The sequence below is a fragment of the Mycteria americana genome, chromosome 3 (assembly GCF_035582795.1).
Source record: "Mycteria americana isolate JAX WOST 10 ecotype Jacksonville Zoo and Gardens chromosome 3, USCA_MyAme_1.0, whole genome shotgun sequence".
Lineage (NCBI taxonomy): Eukaryota > Metazoa > Chordata > Aves > Ciconiiformes > Ciconiidae > Mycteria > Mycteria americana.
The window spans coordinates 85,304,257-85,328,733 of NC_134367.1; the positions used below are offsets into that span (position 1 = coordinate 85,304,257).

The following is a 24,477-nucleotide window of genomic DNA, read 5'->3' on the forward strand; positions in this document are numbered from 1 at the left end:
GTTGAGTCTAAATCTCAGCATCACCACCTTCAACAGGCCACACTTCACTTCGCTTGCAACTTGCCCTGCAGCTACAGCACACCTGCAGCCGCACAGACAGCCTCTGTGTGCTGTGGCACCAGGCAGCAAAGAACCCTGTCACCTAGAGACTCGGCACCAGGGCATCTTCAAGCAGAGGGATAAATTCTGCCCCCCATTTAATCTAGTTCTTGCTCTGTATTTCCACTAACATAGAAGTCTGAAGTATGGTATAACTGAATTATGCTTACTTGACAAAGTTAAACAAGAGTTAACAACCAGTAAAAAGTCTGTGTCAAAAGAGAGGAGGCTGTATGTTCTTTAACCGCTCTCCTGTATTGGTTTTAAATAAAAGTATCTTACTGGTTTCAAAATACAAAAGCCCTAACAGCAGTTTTTCCCCATAGTGTTGCGTCTTAGAAGAGAAGTATCATCACTAGACATGAGAGTTAGCGAAAACCCAGAACTCAACAGGAGAAGAGATGCGAGAGACCACGTATCACTTCCTTCTGCAGGCATGACTTTTTTTTTTATAGAAAATAAAAACAAAAAAATTTTATTGACTGTACTGTAGATATCTGTACAGAGTGTAAACTTTAATATTTCACCAGATACGTGAATAATTCTGGAGAAAGAGTTATCAAGCACCTTCATTTCAACACATTTTTTATATTTACAGTAAGACATACCTGATTAAGTGTATGAATAAAATGAATTAAAAATTATAAAAAGTTATTTAAAAAAATCTTTTAAATGTTTATATGGTTTGTTATTTTATGATAAATATACAGTTAAAGAGGAATATGTCAGTAAAGACTCAGAATTGGCTCTGTTTAAAACTGTTACTGTAGTGTCTGAAGAGGGAGTGAGGAAATGGGGATGTTAGCTTACTGCTGTGATCATGACATTGTGAAATGTGTCCTGGCAAAAGGCTCACAAACCCTGTTTTTTTCTGCTGCTGTAGGTTGGCTTGTGGGTTAGCTTCCTTCCCAACACACAGTGCGGAAGCCAAACTTCACTCTCAGATTTGTACTGCTGATTTGACATAAGAATATGCATTTTGGTTTTCCCTCCCCACTCCAAACTTACTGCTTTGATTTTCAGCACAACTTTTTGCTGTTACTGAACATTGGCACACAAATGGGGCATCACCATCTTTTTTCTTTTAAGCACCAAGACACAGGTGACCTTTCTGGAAAACAGATTTTTAACTGCCATGGTTTCTCATGGTCTAAGAAAAGGCATGGCATGGTTTGCTAAAGAAGAAAGATGGCTAGGATAGGATTCAAAGACCACTTTCAGACTTACAGAATCAAACACAGAAATATTATTTTAAAAGCTCTCAGGAAGCAAATGTGACTGTGTGTCTCTTTAAAACCAAATACCTCCAAATGAATCAACATCCATTCTTTGATGAACTATCAGCAATTGAGATCTATATCCAAAGTTTGTTTAGTGGATTTCAGGAAACTACTCGGGAATCCACCTCAGACAGAGGAAAAATAAATCTCTTAAAATCCAACAAAAACTTCACATATATCCACTAAGCAGTGCTGATTATCTATAAAGAATCACATGCTGTGGGAAAGGATCACATGAGCCAAGGTGAAAACCACCCTCATAGCACATGGATAAAGTGTTTCCATAATACAAGAGTCAAAAGCTGAGATTCAAGTTCTGGAAGCAGAAGGACTGGTAGTGGGAAGGAATGCAGTTAGGCATTAAATCTGTGATATTACTGGGTGTTCCCACCCACATCTATTAATCCTTGGGACCCCCTGGTTGCTTCTCAGCTAGAGATATGGCCCAGCCGCATATATGATGGGCTAAGCACGCCACTATGCAGGTAACTGCTGCATGCTCTGAGGTACAACCTAGTCTCAGGATTTGGGTCATGTCATCCTGTTTACTCTGTTTGGTATTTGTTACTTTAATTTTGCCAGGAGACACTTCCTCATAGCCCAGCACAGGTGCAACTAAGGCCTCCACATTTACCTTTAAAAGCAAAAAGATAATATTACAAGAAACAGGATGCAGTTGGACCCAAGCTGGGCAGCTCTGTCTTGCCTAACTGCTACAAAACAGTTGTTGCCTGCGTGTGTGTGTGTGTGTGCACGCGTGTCTGCACGTGCGCATTGTGGCTTGCTGTCAGCAGCATGGAACACTTATCTTTAGGGCCTGATCGTGCTGATAGGGGTGAATTGTTTACAGCACATTTCCAAAAGGTGTCTGCTGCTCTAAAGCTTATTTTAATGCTCAGTTTCTTTCTATACAATCCACTCCAACTGTGTTGTCAGGGCAGCGGCAAGAACGGCCTCCTGGGGTAGCTAAGCAGAGGTGAGTACAACCGCCATTATTCACTGTACAGTAGTTATGTCCTGGAAAAGAACAGAGATGTAAAATGTTAAACAAAAACAAAAGCAAAACCACAATAAAATCCAAAACACATCCATAGAAAAGAAGTGCCAATTTCACGACTACACTAGAGAAACAAGCCATAAGGAGATTGAGAGTGAAACAAAACTATGCTTTGGGGAGATGAGAGTCATCATATTCCATGTGTCAGCTTCTGATATTCACCTCAAAGAAAGATCAAGATATTGGGACAGAGCAGGAGAGGCAACATGAAAAAAATGGGCTGCTCCCGAAATAGCCTTCATGAATTGGCCAGGTGGTCACAGACGTTAGAATAAAGAGACAGGGAGTGAGGAAATACAGGAAGTGCAACATGTGGGGACAAAGTCCAAAATGCTACAGGACATCATCCCTGGATACCACTCACTACAAAAACATGGAGGAATGACCCATGAAAACAAAAAAATCAGGTGGGTGGGGAGGAGCATGTTAATGTTGAAGGGTAAAATGAAAGAGAATACAGCGCCCGAAGCAGTCGATCTGAGGGGAAAGGCATCCCTCTGAGAAAAACAAAAACACTTGAAACAGGCATATGATGAGAAAGAAATGATACCAAGGTTCTGAATATTATAAACATAAGTATTTGCTCAGAGCACACAATGTTGTTTTGTTTTACACTGCCTACCATAACAGAACTGTGAATTAATTAGCAATAACAATGTAACTGAATTCTTAATTATGACATTTATATTCATTTTTTAAGCTCTGAACCAAGCTTTCAACTAAACTAAATTATATTTTTTACTATATAGTTTCTCTTGAAATTATTCAATATATGTATCTCATGGGTTTTTAAGCCTAAAGTAAAACCACTACAACTCCTATAATTCCAGCCACGTTGTAGTAATAAAACGTGAACTCTTTTCCTAACTGTGATTTGCTAGGAACAACATAACTGAACAGTGATACTGCTTTCCAAAGAACAAATTGTTATTTCAAGGGTATCAACTTCCTCTCTTCTAAGCTTCACAAGGAGCTTTTCAATAACGTATCTGAAAAACTTAACATTCAATGGAGCCCACCCACTCTACCACATGCTGTTTTCCAAACATTCCCTTTTTAAAAACACTGGAACTCATTAAGGACATCTAGAACACCATGATATTTCTGTAGTTTAAACTTAAAAGTAAGTAAGGCCCTAGCCATGAATATAGCATTCAATTTAGACGATGACAACATAGCAGCTTTTGCCATGTCAGATCCTCATCTTGATCATATACTTGTCCTTTCATAAAGGATAGAACAGGCCCCTTCTTCCCTCCTTACTCTGGTTTCATATGGCAACCACAACTGCTTTTATGAAAAAAAATGTAGGTGGCTTTTAATTTCTCAGTAAATGGAAATCTAAGCAATAACCAGTTCTTCACTAACTACCTAGATCTGTTGGCAGCCTGTCAATGGGAGCTGCTACTAAATTCATTTATATGCTAAGGTGTTGCACAGCTGTAAAAACTTGAGGATCATCTGGATTACCTCCTGGGCACTGAGCAAAGGCTGTAGTGATTCCATAGAGACGGGAGCGCTTGTGAGGCTGGAAGTTATCCTTTTCTATTGAAATCGTGCGATCCACTGCTACAACAGCATCCCTATCATATGCAGAAGAGAACATACAGAAGTGAGAGGAAGGTGGAAGTACAGGGGAAAACAAAACAAAACAAAAGGGAAGAAATCTGAAGTTGCTTCTTTTTTACAATTAGGAAGCGATGCCAGAAGCAAAATCCTCCAAGACCTCATCTTTCCTGGGCAACTCAAATATGTCATAACCCTCATTCTAGGCAGCTAAGAAATGTAGCAGGGAGCCACCTTACTAATTTTGAAGGTACTTCCAACACAGGACAATGTCCCTTTACACAAACACATCTGTTAGTAGTTTTGACACATTCTCCATATTCTGCCCCTTTGACATTTTCTGTGCTATAGCTGACATAGCAGCTATTATGCATAATGATTATGGATGCTGTTATATTTCAGGTGGAGCCTGATATCCGGAAGGAATACAGCTAGTTATAAGTGATCTTTTCTTCCTAAAAATAAAAGGGCAGTCAACTAACAGACCTGTAACACACTGTTTCCCATTTATAGAAGCCTATTTTAGAATAGCATTTCCTAGCTGTTAGGTTCTAGCTTGGAAATCCTTACACACATTAATAGCTCTTCCTGCTGCAATTGACGAAGATATTTGTGTAAGAATTTGCAGATAGAGCCCACACAACCATTTGCCTCAAGGAAAAACAAATATTTAAAAATGCATGGATTGGATTTTTTTCTGGAAAGTATAGTTTACTATACAGTCTTGATCATACATGAATGTTTTAGATCATTTGCAACAAAGAAAGTGTCATCAAGACAGTAATTTTTTTTTTTCTTATTTCCGATTGAACATTCAGATAATATAGGGCATAGAAAGCCTCGAGTGACTAATTTCTGCCCTTTTCAACACAGCAAGTACAGCCATAAGGGAAACATGTTAGCTCCCACTCCTTTCCCAAAAAATGTTCAGTGTTAAAAGCATTTTCTTAGAGGACAAATCACTATGCTGAAAATGAAAACTCAGTTAACTGGCAACATCAATAGGTCAGCTCTACAGATCCACTCCGCCCTGCATCAGCTATTGCCAGGAAAGCAGAAAAACAGGAATGTGTGAGAGGTCAGACATGAGAAATGCAGTATATACTTCAGTTCCTACCAGGGAGAAGAACAGATTAAAGCACTCCATAATTTCTTTAGCAGACAACATACCTTCTCCAGTCTGTGTAGTATAAATTCTTCCCATAGCTTGTAACACTAAAAGGATACTGAATTCCTTCAACAATCTTTCGTCGACCAAGCTGATTGGGGTTCATGCATTCCAGCCTCTTGGTACCTGGGTGTAGTGAAACAATTAAGCCTTTGAACCAGAGCAACAGAGCTCTCATGAGGGATGAAGGACAAGCGTAAGCATGCAAGCATGAACAGAGTAAAACTTCCTGGAAGTCTTTCAGTATGCTGCTTAGCCAAAGCTCTCCCTATGCCAAAGATTGGATAGGAAAGGACTTTTGTGCTAATGCTAATCAGCACACCACCTGACTTACAGGAACACAGATGTCCAGTGCAGCCATTGCCATTGCTCACAAGCTGAGACTCCTCATACAGATACCAGCATCCTCAGGCTGGGGTGGAAGCTGACAGAAGGTCTCCTCCATTCTGGAGGGATACTTCAACCACTAACCAGTTCCACCTCCTCTGAAAAGCATTTTTGCAAGGTTAGTTTAGCAACCATGTTCCCAAAATGCTTGCTGGGTTGGGCCATGAAGGCAAGACTACAGGAAGAACATCTAACTTGTAGATACAAATAGGGTGTAAAAAGGTCTAGCTGTAAAGCTACTACACACATCAGGAACACTGCTAGTGAATGTAAACACCTGTAGGTTTCTCTTAAGTAGTGGGTTCCATAATTAGGGAGAAAGGAAAAAGAGACAAATATGGGAACAAGAGAGGAAGAGAGGAAAAGAAAAGAAAGATAGCACAAGGAGATATATTTGCAGGCTGGAGAAAGTGCCTTACAGTGAAAAAGAGAGCTCAATCGTTTCAGTTTATCAGAAACTTGAAAGGCGACTTGAAGTGTAAAAGCACTTCCACAGGAGGAGGTCTCTGGCAGAGTCTACAGCGAGAAAGAAAGCAAGATGGGGGTGGGGTGGGTGGAGTTCAAATGAGAAAAAAGAACACTGTTGGTTTTTTTTTTTACTGGTAAGACATTGGCACAAAACTAACAATGGATTGGTGGCAGAACCTCTTGATCTTTAAATGTAGTGTGAATTGCTTTTTCAAGACTTGCTTCAGTCAAATATAAGCCAAACTTTGCCTAAAGAGACGTTACAGGTCTTAAAACAGCAAAAGGATGATATTCTGTAGGGCCAGATTAGATGAATCAGTGTTTTTTCCTGGTCTTAAACTCACAACTTCTTCTACAAAGGCCTAAGCACTACCTAAAGAGATAGCCACATACAAGACGCACAGATATAAACCTGTTGCATTCCAAGGCAGTTTCCTGATCAGAATTGAAATCTTTCAGTTTGTGCCACAGTCTCATGTGAATGCTACAGTGGTAGTAACAACAAATAAAGTGAGAGATTATTAAAGCCAAAAAAAAAAAAAGGTATGAAGTCTAAGACACAGCCCAAAGAGCTATAAACATTAGTTGGCTGTGCACCATTTCAGGATTGGACATACTTATTCTACTAGTATTATGAAGATAGATTTTAGCACCTCTTTACCTGCATCTACCCAGCACAGCATTGAGGAATAAGGATCAAATGTCAGCCCATTTGGTAACCCAAGATCATCTTTAACAAGGATTCTTCTGTTTGTGCCATCCATGTATGAGGTTTCAATTTTAGGAGCTTCTCTGTTCCAGTCAGTCCAGTACAAGTTTCTTGAGAGGAAGAAAAAGGCAAGAATTAACACAGTGACTGATCTCAAAAGACTGTTGTAATTAAGGAAAACACTAAGGACACAAAACTAACACGTACACACCCCAAATAATTTAAATAAATAAGAAGGACCACATTGCACTTGGATATAGAAGTAAGAAAAGTAAAGATGTAGCAAATGTTATACTTCCATTAAAAAAAATCCAAAACACAAAAAGAGCAAGCACACACTTAAGAAATGATTTCCCTACATTGTTTAGGCTATGTGGAAGATGCCAGGCAAAAAGACCTCTATTTCAGCAGTTCTGAGGACCATTCAAAATGTATGTTTAGAGTTCTCCTCCCCACCACCCATCATGTCTGCTCAGTCTAAACAGCAGGAGCATTTGGCATACATTTGTGGGACTCATTCAAAATTACATTTTTCTTTTCAATGCACCAAGTAAGCAACATACAATGGAATCGATCAGAGTAGTTTACAGTCAGGGGAGAACCCCAAAGAGGGCCATTAATTCACTGATGCTTTATTATTAGCGGCCATTTGTTAGTGGTGGTTTTTTCCTTGGATGCACTTTCTGTGGCTGAGAATTTACATGGCCCCTCAATGCAAGCACCTTTGTTGTTTATTCCTTAACCCACACACAAACACACAACATGAAACCTACTGGGAGACAGAAATCTGTGCTGCTTGACCTGAACCCAGAGCCCTACTCTGTCAGTGGGGTTCTGTACGGAACAGAGATCTCTCTTCAGTCTGATTACACTTGTACCTCTCCCCTTCTCTCACACCATGAAGTGCATTTGTTTTTCCTTATTATGCTGTCGCTTGATGTACATCCACACATGTTTTCACGCCGCTATTAAGTGACTATTATGTAAAAGTTTATTTTATGTTAAAGGAATGAGAGAAGTCAATACCATTACATTTTCATTTAGCTTTTTATCACTCAAATTTTCATGGATCACATGCATTCATTTCTTGCTACAAACCTTGTCTGCAAACATCTGGAATGATGATACATCTTCCAAAAAACTCTCCCTGAACATATAGTACTTTTGTTCATAAATGAATGCTCACCTAAGAACATTCCAAATGCCTATCATATCAATTAAGCAATCATTTAGTAGAGCCTCCCAGCAGTTCCAGACTGAAAAGAAAGACTCTTTGTTTCTGTGCTTCTGAGTATTTTGACTGAAATGTCTCTTCTCAACAGCGGCCATGCTACAGAAAGTTGCATCAGGACAATAGCAGGCAAGTTCAGACATTAATGAACAGACATGCGGTACTACCATGGGCTCTGTAGTAGTTTTAATTTTCCCTGTATTTCTTCCAATATTCAGGAGGAAAAAATGTCAACAGATCAAAGACACATAAAAGTATGTATATAGTTCTGGTTTTGCAGGCTGGAACCATAATTTGAAAGCATTTACACTTTCCTACTGACACTTTGCTTGGCTATTTCTGTGACTGCAGCTTACAGCCTCAATTTTTAAAGTATGTAGTTATCTGCATCTTCAAATAGAAGCCTAATAGGACCTTCTCAGGCATCTGAATGACAGAAGTGAAAAAGGTGACAGAAGAGACACCATGGGAGTTTTCAAAGAAGGAACACTGTAGAGGAAGAAGGGCTGTCATGATGGAAACGAAAATATCAAATTGCTTAATCTAGTATTTTAGTCCAGTAATCTTGCAAAAAAATTTTTTTTTAGGAAAGTGCAACGCTTGTCATCCTGCAAACAGTGTACTGAAAGCAAGGTACAAACAAGTATTTGACAAACCTCTCAACAAAGTATCATGGTATTACCTAGCAGGCATTTTAGAAGTTTTATTTCCAGTGTACCACTCAGGACACAAGTAGGTTGTTCCATTTTTGTTTGCTAGTTGTTTTAGAAAAAGATAGTCCTATTATTGTCTACAGACAGCCTAAAAACATGGACACAGAGTATATGCTCATGTTAAATAAATAAATAAATCAATCAATCAAGCTTTGTACATATATCTTGACAACATATCCATACCCTCTCATAGGATCTGCAACAATTGCTCTGGGGTTCACCAGGCCAGTGTCAAAAAGGATGCGACGCTGGCGCCCATCCAGCCTAGCCACTTCTATTCTATCCAGTTGAGAGTCAGTCCAGAAGATGTTGCGACCTAGATGATCTACAGCTATACCTTCAGGGCTTCCCAAGTCTGCAAGAGAACAGAGGAAAAACATGCCTAGACATGGTATTTATTCCCACTACACAATGTCAGCCTCAAACATTCTCAACTCTTAACAAAGGTTTCTCTCTAAGATCAGAATCTTATTCTACCCTCCTTAGCAGGCCAGGATCCAGAATGGATTTTATAATCCCTAATATTCCCCCTTCTCTGATACTGGCATACATGGGACCCCTCTGAAAACTGGATTTATGCCAAATTTAGCCAATGCAATACTTAAAGATAATCAAGCTCCAAAGCACTAGAGATAATTATATTAACTAACTGATGGAATTTAGATCCAGTTCTTTGTTTTTGCAGAGCAATCCTTTTTGGAACATGTTTTAGTACTGTATGTGCACAGTTTTTCTTGGACAGTTAGTTGTTCCAAAAGCAACAGGAAATAGCAGATAATGACCTTACTGCTTTAGCATTAGCATTTCTAACTCAGATGAAGAATGCAGAATAAATATCTAGCACTCCAAGGTTTAATTCAGCCACTGTGAAAAACTGCTTTATACTTTTCAAGGTTCATACATCCATTGAAAAGGAGCAGGCAGGCTGTGTGGGATATAATTAAGCCAAAGGCAGGTACAAATCAATTTTAGTCCAATTTCAGTTCCAAAAGAAATAGTAAGAATTGTATGTGGTCACTCCCAAAAGGAGATGAAGTGACCCTTCATACCAGCCAGCTGTTGAAAAAAAAAACAACAAACCACCTTTCAAATGCAGATCCACATATTGTGTGAATGTCCAAGAATGACAGAACGTAGCCTGTTAAGCCTTCTATTAATCCTCGAGTTTATTTACCGACAGCCATTAAACAAACAGTATGTGACACAAACAACCTTTCTGGAGAAAAGACATTTGGTCCAGAGCACTGGACAGAGCTGTCTAAAATTTGCTACTGTGACTTTGCTATGAATAATAGTTGCACAATAACCTAAACAATCTCTCAGATGGGTGGATTACACTCACTGCACTTAACCTGGACACATGGCATTTTGGATGTATGTTCATTTCTGAAGAGGCAGAAAACAACAAACAAGATGTATCTCACTGCTTCTGACTCACAGCTCATACATGCAGGGGGGCCAAGAAAGTAAATGTGAATCAGTTATCTCTTCACTCCTCCGTAGAGCACTTGGGCATACTTTAACTTAGCTACACTAACCTCACATTACTACTTGTGTTTCTCCAAGTGCCTCTGCAGAGCTAAACCTGTCATCTGCAAAACATGACCTCACATATACTTTAGATCCTCAAATGTTCCTACTTCTTTTCTTGCTAATGGCAGAGGCTGCTGAGGGTGGCCTCATTTTGAGGTGATGGTGGCAACAATCCCCAGTCTCTGGGATCAGAAGATCACTGACTAAATGGTGATGGAGGAGCTCCCAGCCTCTTTTAGGAAAGAGAAGAAAGTAGCATGCAAAAGATCTGCTGCCACTGATTCCTAGGAGCCCCTATTCCCTGACTAGTTTCCTTGCTTCAGCTATATGCCAGGAGATTTCAAGAAGCCTAAAGTAAATGTCTTTCCTGTCTGGTTGACAACGAGCCAGAAAAAACCATCCCCCATGGAGGGGTAAGGGAATATGTAGGCTTCATGTATCACCAGTCTTTCCAGAGGCACAAATGCGTTCCTGCTATATTGTCACCAGGCCTGAAACAGTCACAGGCTCTGTTCCCTGGGGACAGGCTTGTACAGACATGTATGGCTGATATGACTTAAGCACCTACAACAAAGAGGAAAGCTCTCCTTTCTGACCTGCCTCTGCTTTCCTCTGGCACAGCTGCAGAGCTCAGAAAGCCTCCACAGGCTATACAGCTGCAGGGATACATGAGAACTGGATGGGGCTCCACAATAAAACATGTTTCTGCAAAGCAACCCAACTTGGATCAAAGAGCTTTAACAAACAAAAAAAAGTGCATTCCACAAAAATACATGTGAACTGAAGAAACCAGCTGCAGCTCACAGGAGGAAAAAGACAAAGATCAAAACAAAATAAAGAATTCTCATCAGCCTTCTGAGAGGGAGGAATTCTATTTCCTGAAATTTTAAAAGTTTCAGTTTTGGCCAGCATAGAAGACATCCATTCAAACACTGAATATTCAACCTTATTTTGTTCTGACTCCTTATTGAAGGGCCAGTTAACATACAGAAAATAGAGCGCAACATCGTTCAACATCTCTTCAGGAATGGCATTCATTTCCTAGGCAAGCAACAGGAGAACAGAAATCATGAGAGGTCTTTACACATACAATATTTTTTGTAGCAGATAAAAACCATGAGGTTTCCATGTGACATTGAAGCATCCTGAATTATCGAAAATAATCAAATTTAGTTGAAAGCCTTCACAAATATTTTTAAAATATTTAATATACTGCAAGATTTTTAATGCGTGCACACACACTCTCATATCCATATAAAATTTTTAGCAATAGTAATTTCCCTCACTTTTTAAAGTACAGAATCTGAGAAAACACTTTAATAGTGGAAATCAGAAATCCTTTCCCCGCAGAATTTGTAGTTGTACAGGTACACGCTTGCAGTACAGGATAGAGTCCCTTTCAGCTTAAATATGTTGGGATGAAAAAAGAAGTCGTACAAATATCTCAGCCATCAAGTTGTACAGAAATATGAAGCTCCATAATTGCTGGAATGGTTAAGGATGGCCTTAGGCTCTCCCTTTTCCCTTCCCAGGACAATGGTAGGATCCAAGCTGCCCCCATCTCTCCGCTGCCCCCAAGAGCCTGAACAGAGTCCCAGCAAACTGGCTATTCTGAAGCACAAACTCCAGGTAGAAATACTCAACGCATCCAAAGAAAACTGAAGCAAATTTATTGTAGAGTTTTAAAACTGGTTGATCATTTTGCTAAAATAATTTCCTAAATTTTTGTGACAATAGCTGCAAAGGATCCAAAGCAAGCGCAGCCTCCTCCAGTATCTTGATTTCACAGGTGTTCTAGGATCCTGAGGACACTAGCATTCAAAAAGTGCCTCCAGCTATTTTTGGTTGTGTTTTTTAATGCCCCTACATTCACTTTGTTCTCCAAATCTGTCCTTCCCCTTAACCCTTTCCATTTAAAAAAGGTTTTCATATTTTAAATGCATGGGCTTACACTTACCTTTCTAATGAAAATGAACATGGACTGCAGCAAGCAGCAGAGTCTTGAGGGAAAGAGTATAAGAACAGGACATAAACTGTAAAAGCACTAACCCCACAATACCCTCTAGTCCAGTTCTTGAATCCTTGAGCAACTCCAAGGGCGAAAACTGAACAAGGTGGCTTTACTCACTTTTATTTTACAACTTGAGTGGGAGGCATGGAAAGTCACAGCTGAAACTGTTTCTAACCACCTTTCAGCTGTTTGATGCCCAAGCACAGGAACAGAGAGCAGGGGTTCTCTTATTCAACCTCCATGCTCACCAGTCCTTTCTCAGCAGAGCAGGCAGCTGACAGGCAGAGAACAGGAGAGAAAAGGACTACGCATAACCAAATCTCAGCTAAGTGAGTGGATTACCTACCTTGCTTGCTAGAACAAAAATCAAAGAGTGACACCCACAGATTATATGCCATGTAAACATATAATTGCAATTTTTTAGTCAGCTTTAGTTTTGATTGCGTTCAACACCCATTCAACAGCAAGCTGACAATCCATCATCATCCCTTTTCAGATCATAAATACATTGAACAACAATGGGTCTACCCCAGCACATGACCTAGGTTTTAATGATAACCTTCCTTCTTCACATATTTACATCTTGTAGCCACTGAATCGTTGTAAGCATGAATAACATACTGTTATAGAGTAGTCTGAGCTTAGCCTACCAATGTATTCCATTCGTCATGGCCAGGGACATGGGACCTTTTCAGGAAGGATGCTGGACCACCCTTTCTGATCAGTATGGTTGACAAGAGGTGACTGTAAAAGAGGTGGGCTAGGCAAAGGATGCCAGGCTGGGCACAACATAGCACAGCCAATTGTCAACACAGGAAAGCAAGGTCTTGAGTGTGCTTTAAAAATCTGGGATGTCATGACCTGGGGATTTGCCCTGAGAGTACTAGCTGTGCTGCCCCACTATACTGGCAGCCCTGAGGATGCCACCCCAGGTAGAGAGCAGTAAAGGCCTCAAGCCTACCTCAAGATTCCTCCCCAGAAGTGACAAAGCATCCAAAGGAGGGTTTTTTTTCCTTTGTTAAACACAGCAAGAATATAAGCACAGCCTAGGACTGTAACTGGGTACAGAAATTGTCTACCTCTAAACATTTCTGTGAGGAGCTGAGACACTGTCCAAAGCCCAGACTGTGAGGCTCTGAATCCTGCACCCATTAGTGCCTTGAGATACACTTTAAAATCACCAAAGCAGCTTGATTCATCTTTCAAATCCCTCAGCCTTCAATTAAACGTCCCCAGGGATGTTCACAAGACACTCAATGGTTAGACAGATATCCTGCAACTGCAAGTAAGGACAGAAACATCTCACTGACATGCTGCTCCCACTTCTGGCCTTAAACTTAGTTTATTTAAAGAGAACTGATTTCTTGCCTATCTTAGCAGTGGAAAGGCCGTGAAGGACTATTGCATAGGGAACAGATCTTTTTTCATTTTATGTTATCCAGACTTTTTGGTTGTTGTTTATCCAAATAACACCAACTTGTAATGCTACAGCTCAGGCAACACCTGGGAAGTATACATGACTAAATTCAAGTCTCTAATGCCATTCCTATGGAGTAGCAAGAGGAAGAATTTTGTGCTGTTACCTGTTTTGATGATGGTTGTTGGCTCCCCACCATGCAGGCTAGCCCTGCTGATCGAAGGGCCACTGATGTCTGTCCAATAAACCATCTTGTCTGTGCAATCATAAGCAACTCCAATAACAACTTTGTCCTGTGGGTCAACAAGCAAATTACATCAGCTTATGCTAAATGACAATTATTTGCCAGCAGTACTAGCTTATGGCTCTAAGTCTCAAGCCTGAAAAAACAAAATTCTTGAGGAAAGGTGGGAAATAGGGAGGATAGGCAGAAAAAATGATTGGGTAGCAGTCGTAGAATAGCTTAGAAGAATACTTTCAATTATAAGTCCCTTTTAACTAGCAGACACCATTTACAATTATCTTATTTCAAAGAAGCATTGTAGGTATTAGTACTGAACAGTTGGTCTCACTTCTACAACTTTGCCTGCATATCCATTTAAAAAAAGTTCATGTTGTTTTACTGTGTTATTCCTCATGTGCTTTTTTCTCTCATTCTTTCCCTTCAAGGAGGAATAATGACTTCTACCAAATCTGACTTGTATTCTGCAAATTCATCAACCCATGCATGACGGCTGCATTTCAGCAGTGCTATCTACGTAGCATCATTTGACTCAAAAAAGTTCTAGCAAAGTAAGTTTTTAAAATAAAAAAATAGCTTAAACAAATACTCCATAAATCATTCTGCTAGAAAGAATATGCTCAGGGACAAGGAATATATATATGCAATTTTCCAGGCAGAAGAAGATAGGACTAGAGTTTGAGCTTCCAGTTGAAACTCTTTCCTCCAGGCAAATGAAAGAGACTTTCACAGTAAAACAATAATTTCACATGGATTCCCAGGTCTATCACCTTTACTGCCTTTGTAACTTGCAACTTCTTAGAAAGATGGTCCAAACCCATGCATTAAAACAGATGCGCTTATTAATCAGCGTACATTAATGCTGTAGATGACAAAAAAATCTGAACACCTGTACACTGCTAAACACTGTCACTTTGCAAATACACAACACCGAGACAACACAAACAGAGACAACGCTGTTAGCAGAGACTGAAAGTTTCATTTTAATTGAAAGTTTTAATGAAGAGTTGCATCTTATCTCTTGGAAGCTCCTTCCTGAAGATACTTCCAATTAATTCATTTAAGCTAGATGAAGTAAATAATGAGACTAGCTGACAAGGATTCAGAACCATGTCTCTATATCAGCCTAACTACCCCATTTTGCACACAGTATTTTACTTTATTTTTACATTATTGCAGCAGCACTTTAGACAAGAGACAAAAGCTTGATTTTGCCCTTACATCACAGCACAGTTTGTGGTACTATTTACTGAACTGAATCTGTGTAATTTAGTCAGTATTTGACCTACTAAATATTCACAGTAATGTAAAAAAGAGGTCAGCATGCTACCTGCTATTGCTATCTATTATAAATACAGTAATACTGCAATGAAAACAGAAATCCCAGGCTTTGGGCAAAACAAATCAATGTGATAGAACTGGAAGTGAGAAGAGTTGGCGTGTGTCACATGTGATGCAAAAGACAGGTTCTCAGCATCAGGGATTCATTTTCAAGGAAAAAAGATTCTCAAGACAATAGTAAGATGTGTGGGAAAAAGATTTACCACCCACTGGGCCTGCACATGGAGAAGAGAGCAAAAAAGAAGAAGAAAAAAAATAATCTATACATAACTGTAGCCAAGAAGTGCAGAGAAGTGACTGAAAAACAGGAAGAGATTAAGATTTAGGAAAAAAAGTTGAGGGAGTAAGAGAGAAAAAAAAAAAGGGCCTCTCCATATACTGCTCTTGTAGGTTTCCTAGACTTTTATACCAGAGTCAGAAAGCCAATGAAAGTGTGAGTGTAGGAGTGTTTATATGATGAGCTGTTGGAGGCATGTGAGATCACAAATATTAGATTTTTGTCTTATGAGCTATTCTTTAAAGGCAAATAATTTTTTTCTATAGCTCAGTTTTAGGCTTTTTGACTAGTCGGGTCAGGCATTTTCAGTGACAAAAGGATGGGATACTGAAATCTTACTCAGGAGTAAAAATTGAGTTTGGAACTTAAATTATCAAATTACATACACGAACACTCTCACTCTCATCTTTGTCACAAGTCTTCTAAAACACATGGACTTAGTATAGTAGGTTACTTACTGGAATATGTAAAAGTGCTTTTGCACCATTTTTCTTCATGTTGTTTCCCTCTAGTGGAACATGCTCAATTTTACCACTTTGGGCAAAGAGCAAGTGCGTTCCTGGTGGCAGAGGTACTGTATCTGGTCGAACAGAGGGCCCAATAACAACAGGAGGAGCAGCTGTGCTCAGACCTTGTTAATAGAGAAGGAAACAGATGGGGAAAAAATGAGCTTGTACAACATAACAAGGATCCTTATTATTTGCAGAGACACAATTACAGTCAGACTTCTTAGAAGGAAACAGCCCTATAAGCAGACACTAATAACTACAATCAGATGCAGAAAACTTCTGAATTTTTCCCTTGGCTGACAGAGAAGGAGCAATTGACATAATAGGTCTTTTCATGTTCAGCTCTGTAATTGCTCTTTCCTTCAAATGTTTAGAAAAGCCTATCTTGTTTTGCAGCTGAAGTGAGGAAGACGTAGGAAGGAACATCCTTCATTTCCTGAGGCAACAGTCAGTTACCACACATTCAGATTTGCCACAGCTCCCAGAGGGCAGAAACTATAGGGGCCCCTCACAGTTTCAAGGCAGGGACGAAGTTAGAAAACCACCTTCTTATTCAGAGGCTCACCACAGTTGTCCAGATCCCCTGGCTGAAGGAAAAGCGTATGCCGGAGTTACCAAAGGACTGCAGCACAAGGCATATTGTCATTGGGACAGCAAAAATCTGCATTGCTCCAAGTCAGTGCTGCATCTCAGGGGCATGACTAAGCCCCACATTTGGGAGACAGTGCACTTGGGTGTAGAGACACCTACAAGAAACAAGTGCTTCAGCCACTTACATGGTGGTTGAACTCCTGGGCCACTTCTGGTGCCATCAATCTCATTTCCGTCCCTATCCACGCACCAACAATATCCACTGGTAGAATGGCACTGAGTGGGTAGGTAATTCCCATGCTCATCACACTGGGGAATGAAGTGACTAACTCTTATCTCCCTTGGGAAGAAAGTGCCTCCACTTCCAAGAGCTACTTCTCGTTCACGTTGGCATTTGGTCTTTTCAACTTCTGTGAAAAAAAACACAGACCAGTGAATATTTCTGTTTTAACTAATAACTATGTTCCATTAACAGTTAATGTATGCTGACCACTTATAACGCAAGTATTCTTACTGCTGGAAAAACACGGCACCGTTACAAACCTTGAAGGCATGTGCCTCCAGTGCACCTTCAGGAACAGTCTGCCCTATGTAAATGTGACACATTTGCCTTAAACTTATGTCATTTTATCTTTCACTCTAGTTTAAAACAGAACCAACAGGCCCTCTGCAGCTTCCTACATTGAAGGATCATAAACAGAAGCTGGAAAACAGTCTTTCTCCTTGAGGCACATTAGCAAGAACATTCTGTCCAACTTGCAAACCCGATGTCTACTCATTTGGCAATTATCCATGGACCTTAAAATGTGACTAATTAGCCAGGCCATACAGAGGATAAAGGTTTTTTGTAATGCTGAAAGTTGAGTTTCCCTTCAGAGCCAGGAGAGAAAACCACAACAAGAGGCAGATGCTGAGCTCTCTACAGAACCTCGGAAGTGAAACAACTCATTGCTTTGATGTATATTAGGTTTTTAGAGTTAGGTTATACAGTTTGAGCAGTCATTTGATAGTTTTGGACCCAAGAAAGGAATTGCAGGGACAGATTGTCCGGTCCCTGGTAAAGTGCATAAGCAAGGCTATACAGAAAACAGGAATACTACTACGTACGCAGAGAAACATATGATGCGTAATGGCTACACCACATGCATATGTATTACTGTAGAGATTAGAGAGGAAAGACTAACTTTTCAGATTATCAGAAGATTCAGGGATTCGGTTCTTTTGGTTTCAATTTAACAAAACAGTCTGGACTAAAATATACATCTTCTTAATATACGTATTATCTGTCATGCAATAGGGAATGTCATCTAGATCAATATATCCTTCTAGATGACAAACAACATAATGAAATTAAAAGAATACAATAATCTTTTTCCTTCTCTAGACAATGAAATCTGGCTTAGTTTTACCTTACACTTGAGAGCCCTGAAGGGTTCTGTGCATTGGAAGGGAAAGAGCTCTAATTATGGGGGAGTATCTCTTCCTGTCAATGACTTCTACAGACAGTTAGAAATACTTACCACAAACTATCTGCTGAAGAGGCTTGAACATTACACTTCCATTTACTCCTTCCTTGTTTTTACACTGCCTGGTGGACAGCATTAGCTATGTGTGGCTCAGCCTAGACCCAGCCCAGCCCAGCTGAGCAAAAAGCTAATCCCACATGCCCATAGACTACTGTGGTGTAATTCACACAAATACAAAAAAAGGGTAGTTTTTTATTATTATTTAAACTAGTTATGCAAGCAAAGACTTTGGACAAGTTTCATGCACCTGGACACAATTAGAGAAATATAAAAGTCTGGAGAACAGCTCACTCTAAACAACTGAAATATTTGGCATCAGCTTTAATGTGGGTGGTAAAGAGCCTTGAATCAACCTACAAAACCAGATCGTGAAGGAAAACCTCCATTATCTATCTCAAATTTTGTGTGCATTTATTCAATACACTATGCAGTATGCAGGTAAAAGAAATGTTGATTCCAGTAAACAGATAGTTTTGCCACACTTTTTTCTTTTTTCAAGCTCTAATTATATGCACCGCTCATGAGAGAAAGCAGGGGGAATACAGAGTATTGGTAAACTGACCCACCCTGCTTTTTTTCATTGCAGAACAAAATCTTCATTGCATTCATGTCATCTTTGAGAGACACTATTAGCTCTTCCTCAGTGGCATATAAAAACAAATGTAGAAGCTGGTTGTTTTTTCCTTCCCATCTGAAACTCCCAGAATTACAAAACATCCAACAGCTTACAATTTTTTAAATCAATAGACTAGATCAACTTTATGAAAATGAGTTAGCAAATATGAATTATACAAAGGAGTGTGTATACACTCTCAGATAGGACCCAGCTGTTATATATAAAATATATTAGTATTATTGGTAACTTGTAATACCAATGTCTGTTCTAATTTCAAGTCAATGTTCACATTTATATCTGCAGATTTTATACAGGAATACTGATGGAATTTTTGAAGAGTACTTACATTGCAATGATCAAGACCAATTTCACAAATGGCCTGCTTATGCAATTAGCCCCGCTAAAGTCAAGAGACTAGTCAAACAAATTAATTTTCAAAATTAGCACTCAGTTTCTAGAAGGCAGAGAATATGATTCATTCTTTCTAAAAAAATCTCATCAACACTGGTTTTTCAGTTGCATAAAAAGATGTCAAATACCCTACTGCCACTCACTTTTAGGAATAACTATGTATTTTACTGCTCCTATGCTCCTGAAAGTCTCTTATATTTGTGATAATTTTTTTTAAACAGTATCAAGTGCCATAAGTAATCTATGTTAAAGAAACGTTCTGAAAAGAAATAAAACCAGTGTTACCATGTTCATCTGTGCTGACTCAACCATTTTAACCCATCAACATTAGACTCATTTCAACTCACTAACATGAATTTAGTTAATATTAAAATTTATAAACCAAAACAAGCCCCTAAATTAGTTATGACAGTCCAAAGCAGGCACTTGGAATCCATACTGTATTTTTTCTCTCCTTATCTCTGAATCATGAGCAGGATTACTATGCTTACAGTTTAGAAACACTTAAAGAAAAGTGAGCTGAATCCCAGTCCAGTGTTGTAGCCTATGCAGCAATGAAGGCACAATAATCTCAGATACAGATGACAGCTGGTTGGGATAAACAGTCTGCTTATACTGCTTATACAGTCATACATTTCACTCTGTGGGCTTAAGAGAAGATGCTCTGATTTTGCAAGCTTTAAATTGCATTAATTAACTGTCTGAAATGAGGCTAGCTATGACAGAGTTTGAAAGATGAGATTGACACAGTAAATAAAGCACATTCCCTGCCATGATGAGCTAACAGCACAAGTTAGACAAAACATATAACAAGAATTGGCACACGTTTAGGTAGTACAAGGGCTACTTTGTAAGCCAGCTTCCAGACACAAACCTTATGGCTAGTAACTTTCCTTTCCTTCAGTACAGCAGCCTAAATGAGGTTTCTTAGTGCTCTTCCTTTAATATAAATACAGTAATATTTCATCCAGTCAATGCTCTTCAAAGATACAGAACAATTAACATTAGGAGAATTCTCTGATCTCTTGACTGGCATGAAGAAAACTTCCACTGGCATGAAGAAAACTACAACAGGTAGAGCTAAGAACAAATAATGCCCTACCTGGTGTATCAGTGCTGTTACATCTACTACTATACCTGATCGTAGCAAATGGAAAACAAGTCATGCCTATTTCAAGGCTCCATAGCCAGGAGGTACCAGCCCTGATTTTCAGAGGTTCTTATCATTCTTGAAACCCACATTTGAAAGCCAAGCCAAATGATCATGTCAATGATAAGAAAAATGGTATACACTAGGGTTAGTACACACTGCCAGAGATGAAAGAAGCAGTAAGAGTAAGACTTGGGTAGTCTTCAGTGATGCAGGAAACTGGGGGTGGCAACGGCCTTTTACTAACAGCAGGACTAAGTTGCAATATTTTTCAGTATCCATGTTTAAACATTACTGATTAGCATTTGTCATAAAATTGAGTAAAAATCCATTCTCACTGCTTTTTGATGCAGTTGATGCTTGGCTGATGAAAGTAACACACTGACCTAATAGCTTTGTGTTTCCCTATGGCACTCTACTTATGCCCACAGGACAGTATAATTTTTGAAACAAAGCACCATACTGTGGGCTACCTTAGTTTGATAAATGATTAAAAACTGAAAAATCACCTGAGTCAGCGGACAAATGTCATGAAGTACTGATATTTCTAGTAAGTTCCCATATTAGTTTAGTCTTGGTTTTAAATTCCTTATTAAGAAATTTAATTCCTTCATTAGGGTTCCAGAGGAAAATATACAACCATAGGTTGCATCATTTGTGGAAGAGAAATAGGCCACAAAACTTGAGGACAGGACTTCATCACTACATAAACTGAGCTCATTAAAATAAACAAGTAGATTTACACAGTCAAATGGAAAGTTACACTTCTTGGAATACGCTGTGTAGACCAGTCTCTAAAGAGAGACTCATCTTGGAAACCACAACCAAAAAAAGATATCAGCAGATCACAGCTATCAGCAGATAACTGCAAGCAGATAAGCTGCCAGCACCCAGCTCAGTGCTGCAGGGATTGTGATGGGGTACAAATAAGAATTCAGCATATACACAAGGAACACCGCACGGGTATAGAGAAGCAATGTGGAGGTAATTCAAGGAATACTGGGTCTAGCTCTGGTAACCACAGTTCAAAAGGATAGTGAAAAATTGAACCAGTGTACAGAAAAGAGCTCCTAAGAGAGAAGCTGTAGTGTAGAACAGATCAAAGGCCTGATAAAGAATTTATGTTCCATGGACTACAGTACACACAAGTCAGACTAGATACGTAGAACAGTGCACCCTGAACTCAAGCTAAAATAATTTTGTATTTAATGTTTTAAACATATTTTTTTCAGTTGTTTCATAAACTACCAGTAGCAATCTGGAATTTAAGAGTCACTGAAATATATCCTAGAACTTGAAAAAAATGAAATGGAAATAGCATGGATATGGAAAGTGGGCCAGATAAAAAAAATATACACCCATTTCCCATATAAGTGAAGAAACAAACAGAATGGGGAAAAAAAACCCTAAAGCCATATCCAAACATTCAAAGTCTTTTTTGGTCATAAAGGAAAGCTCTTGCAGCAGCACTGCAGAAAATGATTTATGGACTTTTCCAAAAAAAGATGGAGGCTGAGAAAACAGGATGAGAAACAGAGATGTATGGGAATCCTTCCCTTCCATTTTGCAGGGGGGATTACAGGCTGATACACTAAACCAAATTCAATTAGTTCTGCAACAGCATTCAAGAATTTTTAAAGATATAACTACTCAAGCAGGTTTTCATTCACAAGCTGAAGACAGAAGTGATTTAAAATTGCGTCCAGAATCGGTATTCAATCAAAGAGTACTTTTAAATTTCCTATGTGGATCACTTTATTCCCCACATATCACAAGGAGTTATACTGACATTTTTAATTGCTGTTTTCAGACATTGCCAAGGAAAGAAGAGGAAAAAACCCAAAACAAAATAACACGCTTCCCTTTGTCCCTTCATTTTCCTTTGTAATCCTTCACTCACAGTGTTGCCCTGTTAAGCACATTTCTCATGTGAAACGGATTGTATACAGAGGACCAGCGAACACTCTTAACAGTCAGACCCCTAGTTCCAAGAATCTAGATTTTTTTCTGTTTAGTAAACAGTGTCTAGGGTCTGCAGGGGTAGAAACACTCAGACATCTGGTTTTTTGAAATGGAAAAATGAAGCGTGAGGAAATAATGAAGTACAGACTTTCTTAATAGCTGTGAGCAGTGGGACATTCCAGCATCATTAACTCTTTCATTAACCTGCTGGTTCACTCCTACAGACATTCTCTTGTGTGCGACTCAAATCCATTTTACTGTTAGTCTACTTGTTTCAAGAGTTGCAGTTCAGCAGTAGGTTTCATATAATAGTAAAGACACCAAACAAGCAAGCAATTGTACACATGGATTGGAAAAGGGTACAGCAAAAAGAACTGAGTATTCGGATGAATGAAACTTTCCATGCTATTAACAACCAGGAAAGACTTCAGTGCCTTGACTGAGGCTAATTACATCAAAACCTTAGTGGGTAAAAAGGGGAAGAAATGGTCTCTAATTACAGCTGAATACAATACAGCCTCATCTGGAATCTCCATTCTGAAGCAACTTACTTTACAAATTGGGTGCTAAAGTAAACTAAGCTGCTTTTTGCTAGCCTTTAGAAAGTATATTTTGATTCTATCTCCTGGCAATAATTAACTGTTGGATATATCCATTTTAAAGTACTAAAGCTTTAGCAACAGATGACATCCCAAGGGCAGCTATTGTTCTATTAACTCTCTAAGAAGGGAGGAGTAGATAAGTTTGTTGTAAACACTGCCATTGCTGCAGACTAGCAGAGCAATACAGGTACTCTCTACTTCAGTGAGGATTCAGCAAAACTGAGACTTCTAAACTACACAGAATTTTTCTGCTCAAAGCATTTGATGAGCAGAGCCAATCGATACAAGTGTTTCTAAAGCATGTCTTCTACTGGTAGTACAAAACAGCATTAAAAAAAAAAAAAATCAGAGAGGTATACATGAAGACTAACAAAACTTGGCAGATCCCCACCCACTAAAACAGCAGATACAACAAAACTCTCCAAAATATAATTAAAGCTGTGACATGGAAAGATCCTCATTCAAGATACAATTGTGTTGAGTATGGAAAGTCAAGAAGTGTACATGATAAGCAGCAAAAACTAACATAAAGATACTACAAAAATAGTACACTGTGCTTAGCTGTTTAGTAGACACACTAACCACTGTGAAAAGGTGCTGTTCTCAACAAAAAAACCCCCACTTATATATGCTATCACATGTACTCAGAAAAAACTAATTGTGTCCTGGTAATAAAGTTAATTGGTTGAATTCAAGTATTAGTCTACCAAACCACCTGTTTCACCTACAAAGGGGATGTGCCAGACATGAAAGCAATATTTCTGCCTCTACAATTCTGCCTGAAGAACGGGAAGCTTTAAGGTTCGATTTTGCTTCAAGTTATTCAAATCAAGTTTCTCCTCTAGGAGGAATAATCCTGGTTTTATCAGCTGGCTGGTTAGCTAAATATTTTGACACAGGTCAGAAACTCTAGGTAGTTCTTCATTCATCTGGCATTAAAATGAAAATACACATGGGCATTCATGCATGAAAAGTTAGTTTAAAATATTAATGAAAGACTGACAAAGTGGCAAAAGCAAGGGTGCAAAACCTCCTACAATTTACCTATGATAGAAAAGTCTACAAGCACTGGGTAATTTCATATAACAATAATTGTTGAGCACATGATGAAGAGTCGTGTAAATATCATCTAAAATCAGAAACAACCTTGCCATTTTTTTATGCCTTTCCTATAAATGATCCTTTGCCTTTTTGTTTTAAGACATGAGTATCCAATTGCACAAAAAAAAGTCAGAACTTCAGAGTTAGGGAATATAGTGGCAAAAGAAAAATATTAAGTTTCAGCAATGCATCAGGTAGTAATATTGTGCCATGCAGACAACCACTTTTAAGCCAGCACATCCACTATTAAAACAAACCCTCAATTTTGAATCATCAAATACTTTGGACATCATTAAGACCACAGCGCAGAAGCTGAATTATAAAGACAGCCTTCCTCCTCAGTCATACTGCCTCTTGCTTTCTTTCCCTTTGGCCCTACGCCTTTCTTACTCTTGGCTGCACAGCTTGAGTTTCAGTCTGTTGAGAGGTGCAGGGTCTTTTGCCCAACAGCAAGAATCTTAGAAGTAGAAGAATTGAGTTTGAATATACTTGAAAGATAGGCTTTATTTCC

The 24,477-nt window shown here is 39.0% G+C and overlaps 1 protein-coding gene across 2 annotated transcripts in view; it reads right to left on the bottom strand.

The window, feature by feature from the left end:
• Positions 1 to 530: 530 nt before the first annotated feature.
• NID1 (nidogen 1) overlaps positions 531 to 24,477 on the bottom strand; it is a 48,040-nt gene continuing 24,093 nt past the window's right edge. The window contains exons 12-19 of one of the 2 annotated variants that reach the window (XM_075495948.1): positions 16,784 to 17,008; positions 15,957 to 16,129; positions 13,806 to 13,932; positions 8,862 to 9,033; positions 6,687 to 6,844; positions 5,173 to 5,296; positions 3,907 to 4,019; positions 531 to 2,396 (exon numbers count right to left, since the gene is read on the bottom strand). In XM_075495948.1, coding sequence (XP_075352063.1) covers positions 2,275 to 2,396; positions 3,907 to 4,019; positions 5,173 to 5,296; positions 6,687 to 6,844; positions 8,862 to 9,033; positions 13,806 to 13,932; positions 15,957 to 16,129; positions 16,784 to 17,008 — 1,214 coding nt within the window. In that variant the 3' untranslated portion in view covers positions 531 to 2,274. The remainder of the gene's footprint in view (positions 2,397 to 3,906; positions 4,020 to 5,172; positions 5,297 to 6,686; positions 6,845 to 8,861; positions 9,034 to 13,805; positions 13,933 to 15,956; positions 16,130 to 16,783; positions 17,009 to 24,477) is intronic. The other variant, XM_075495947.1, reaches the window with a different exon arrangement.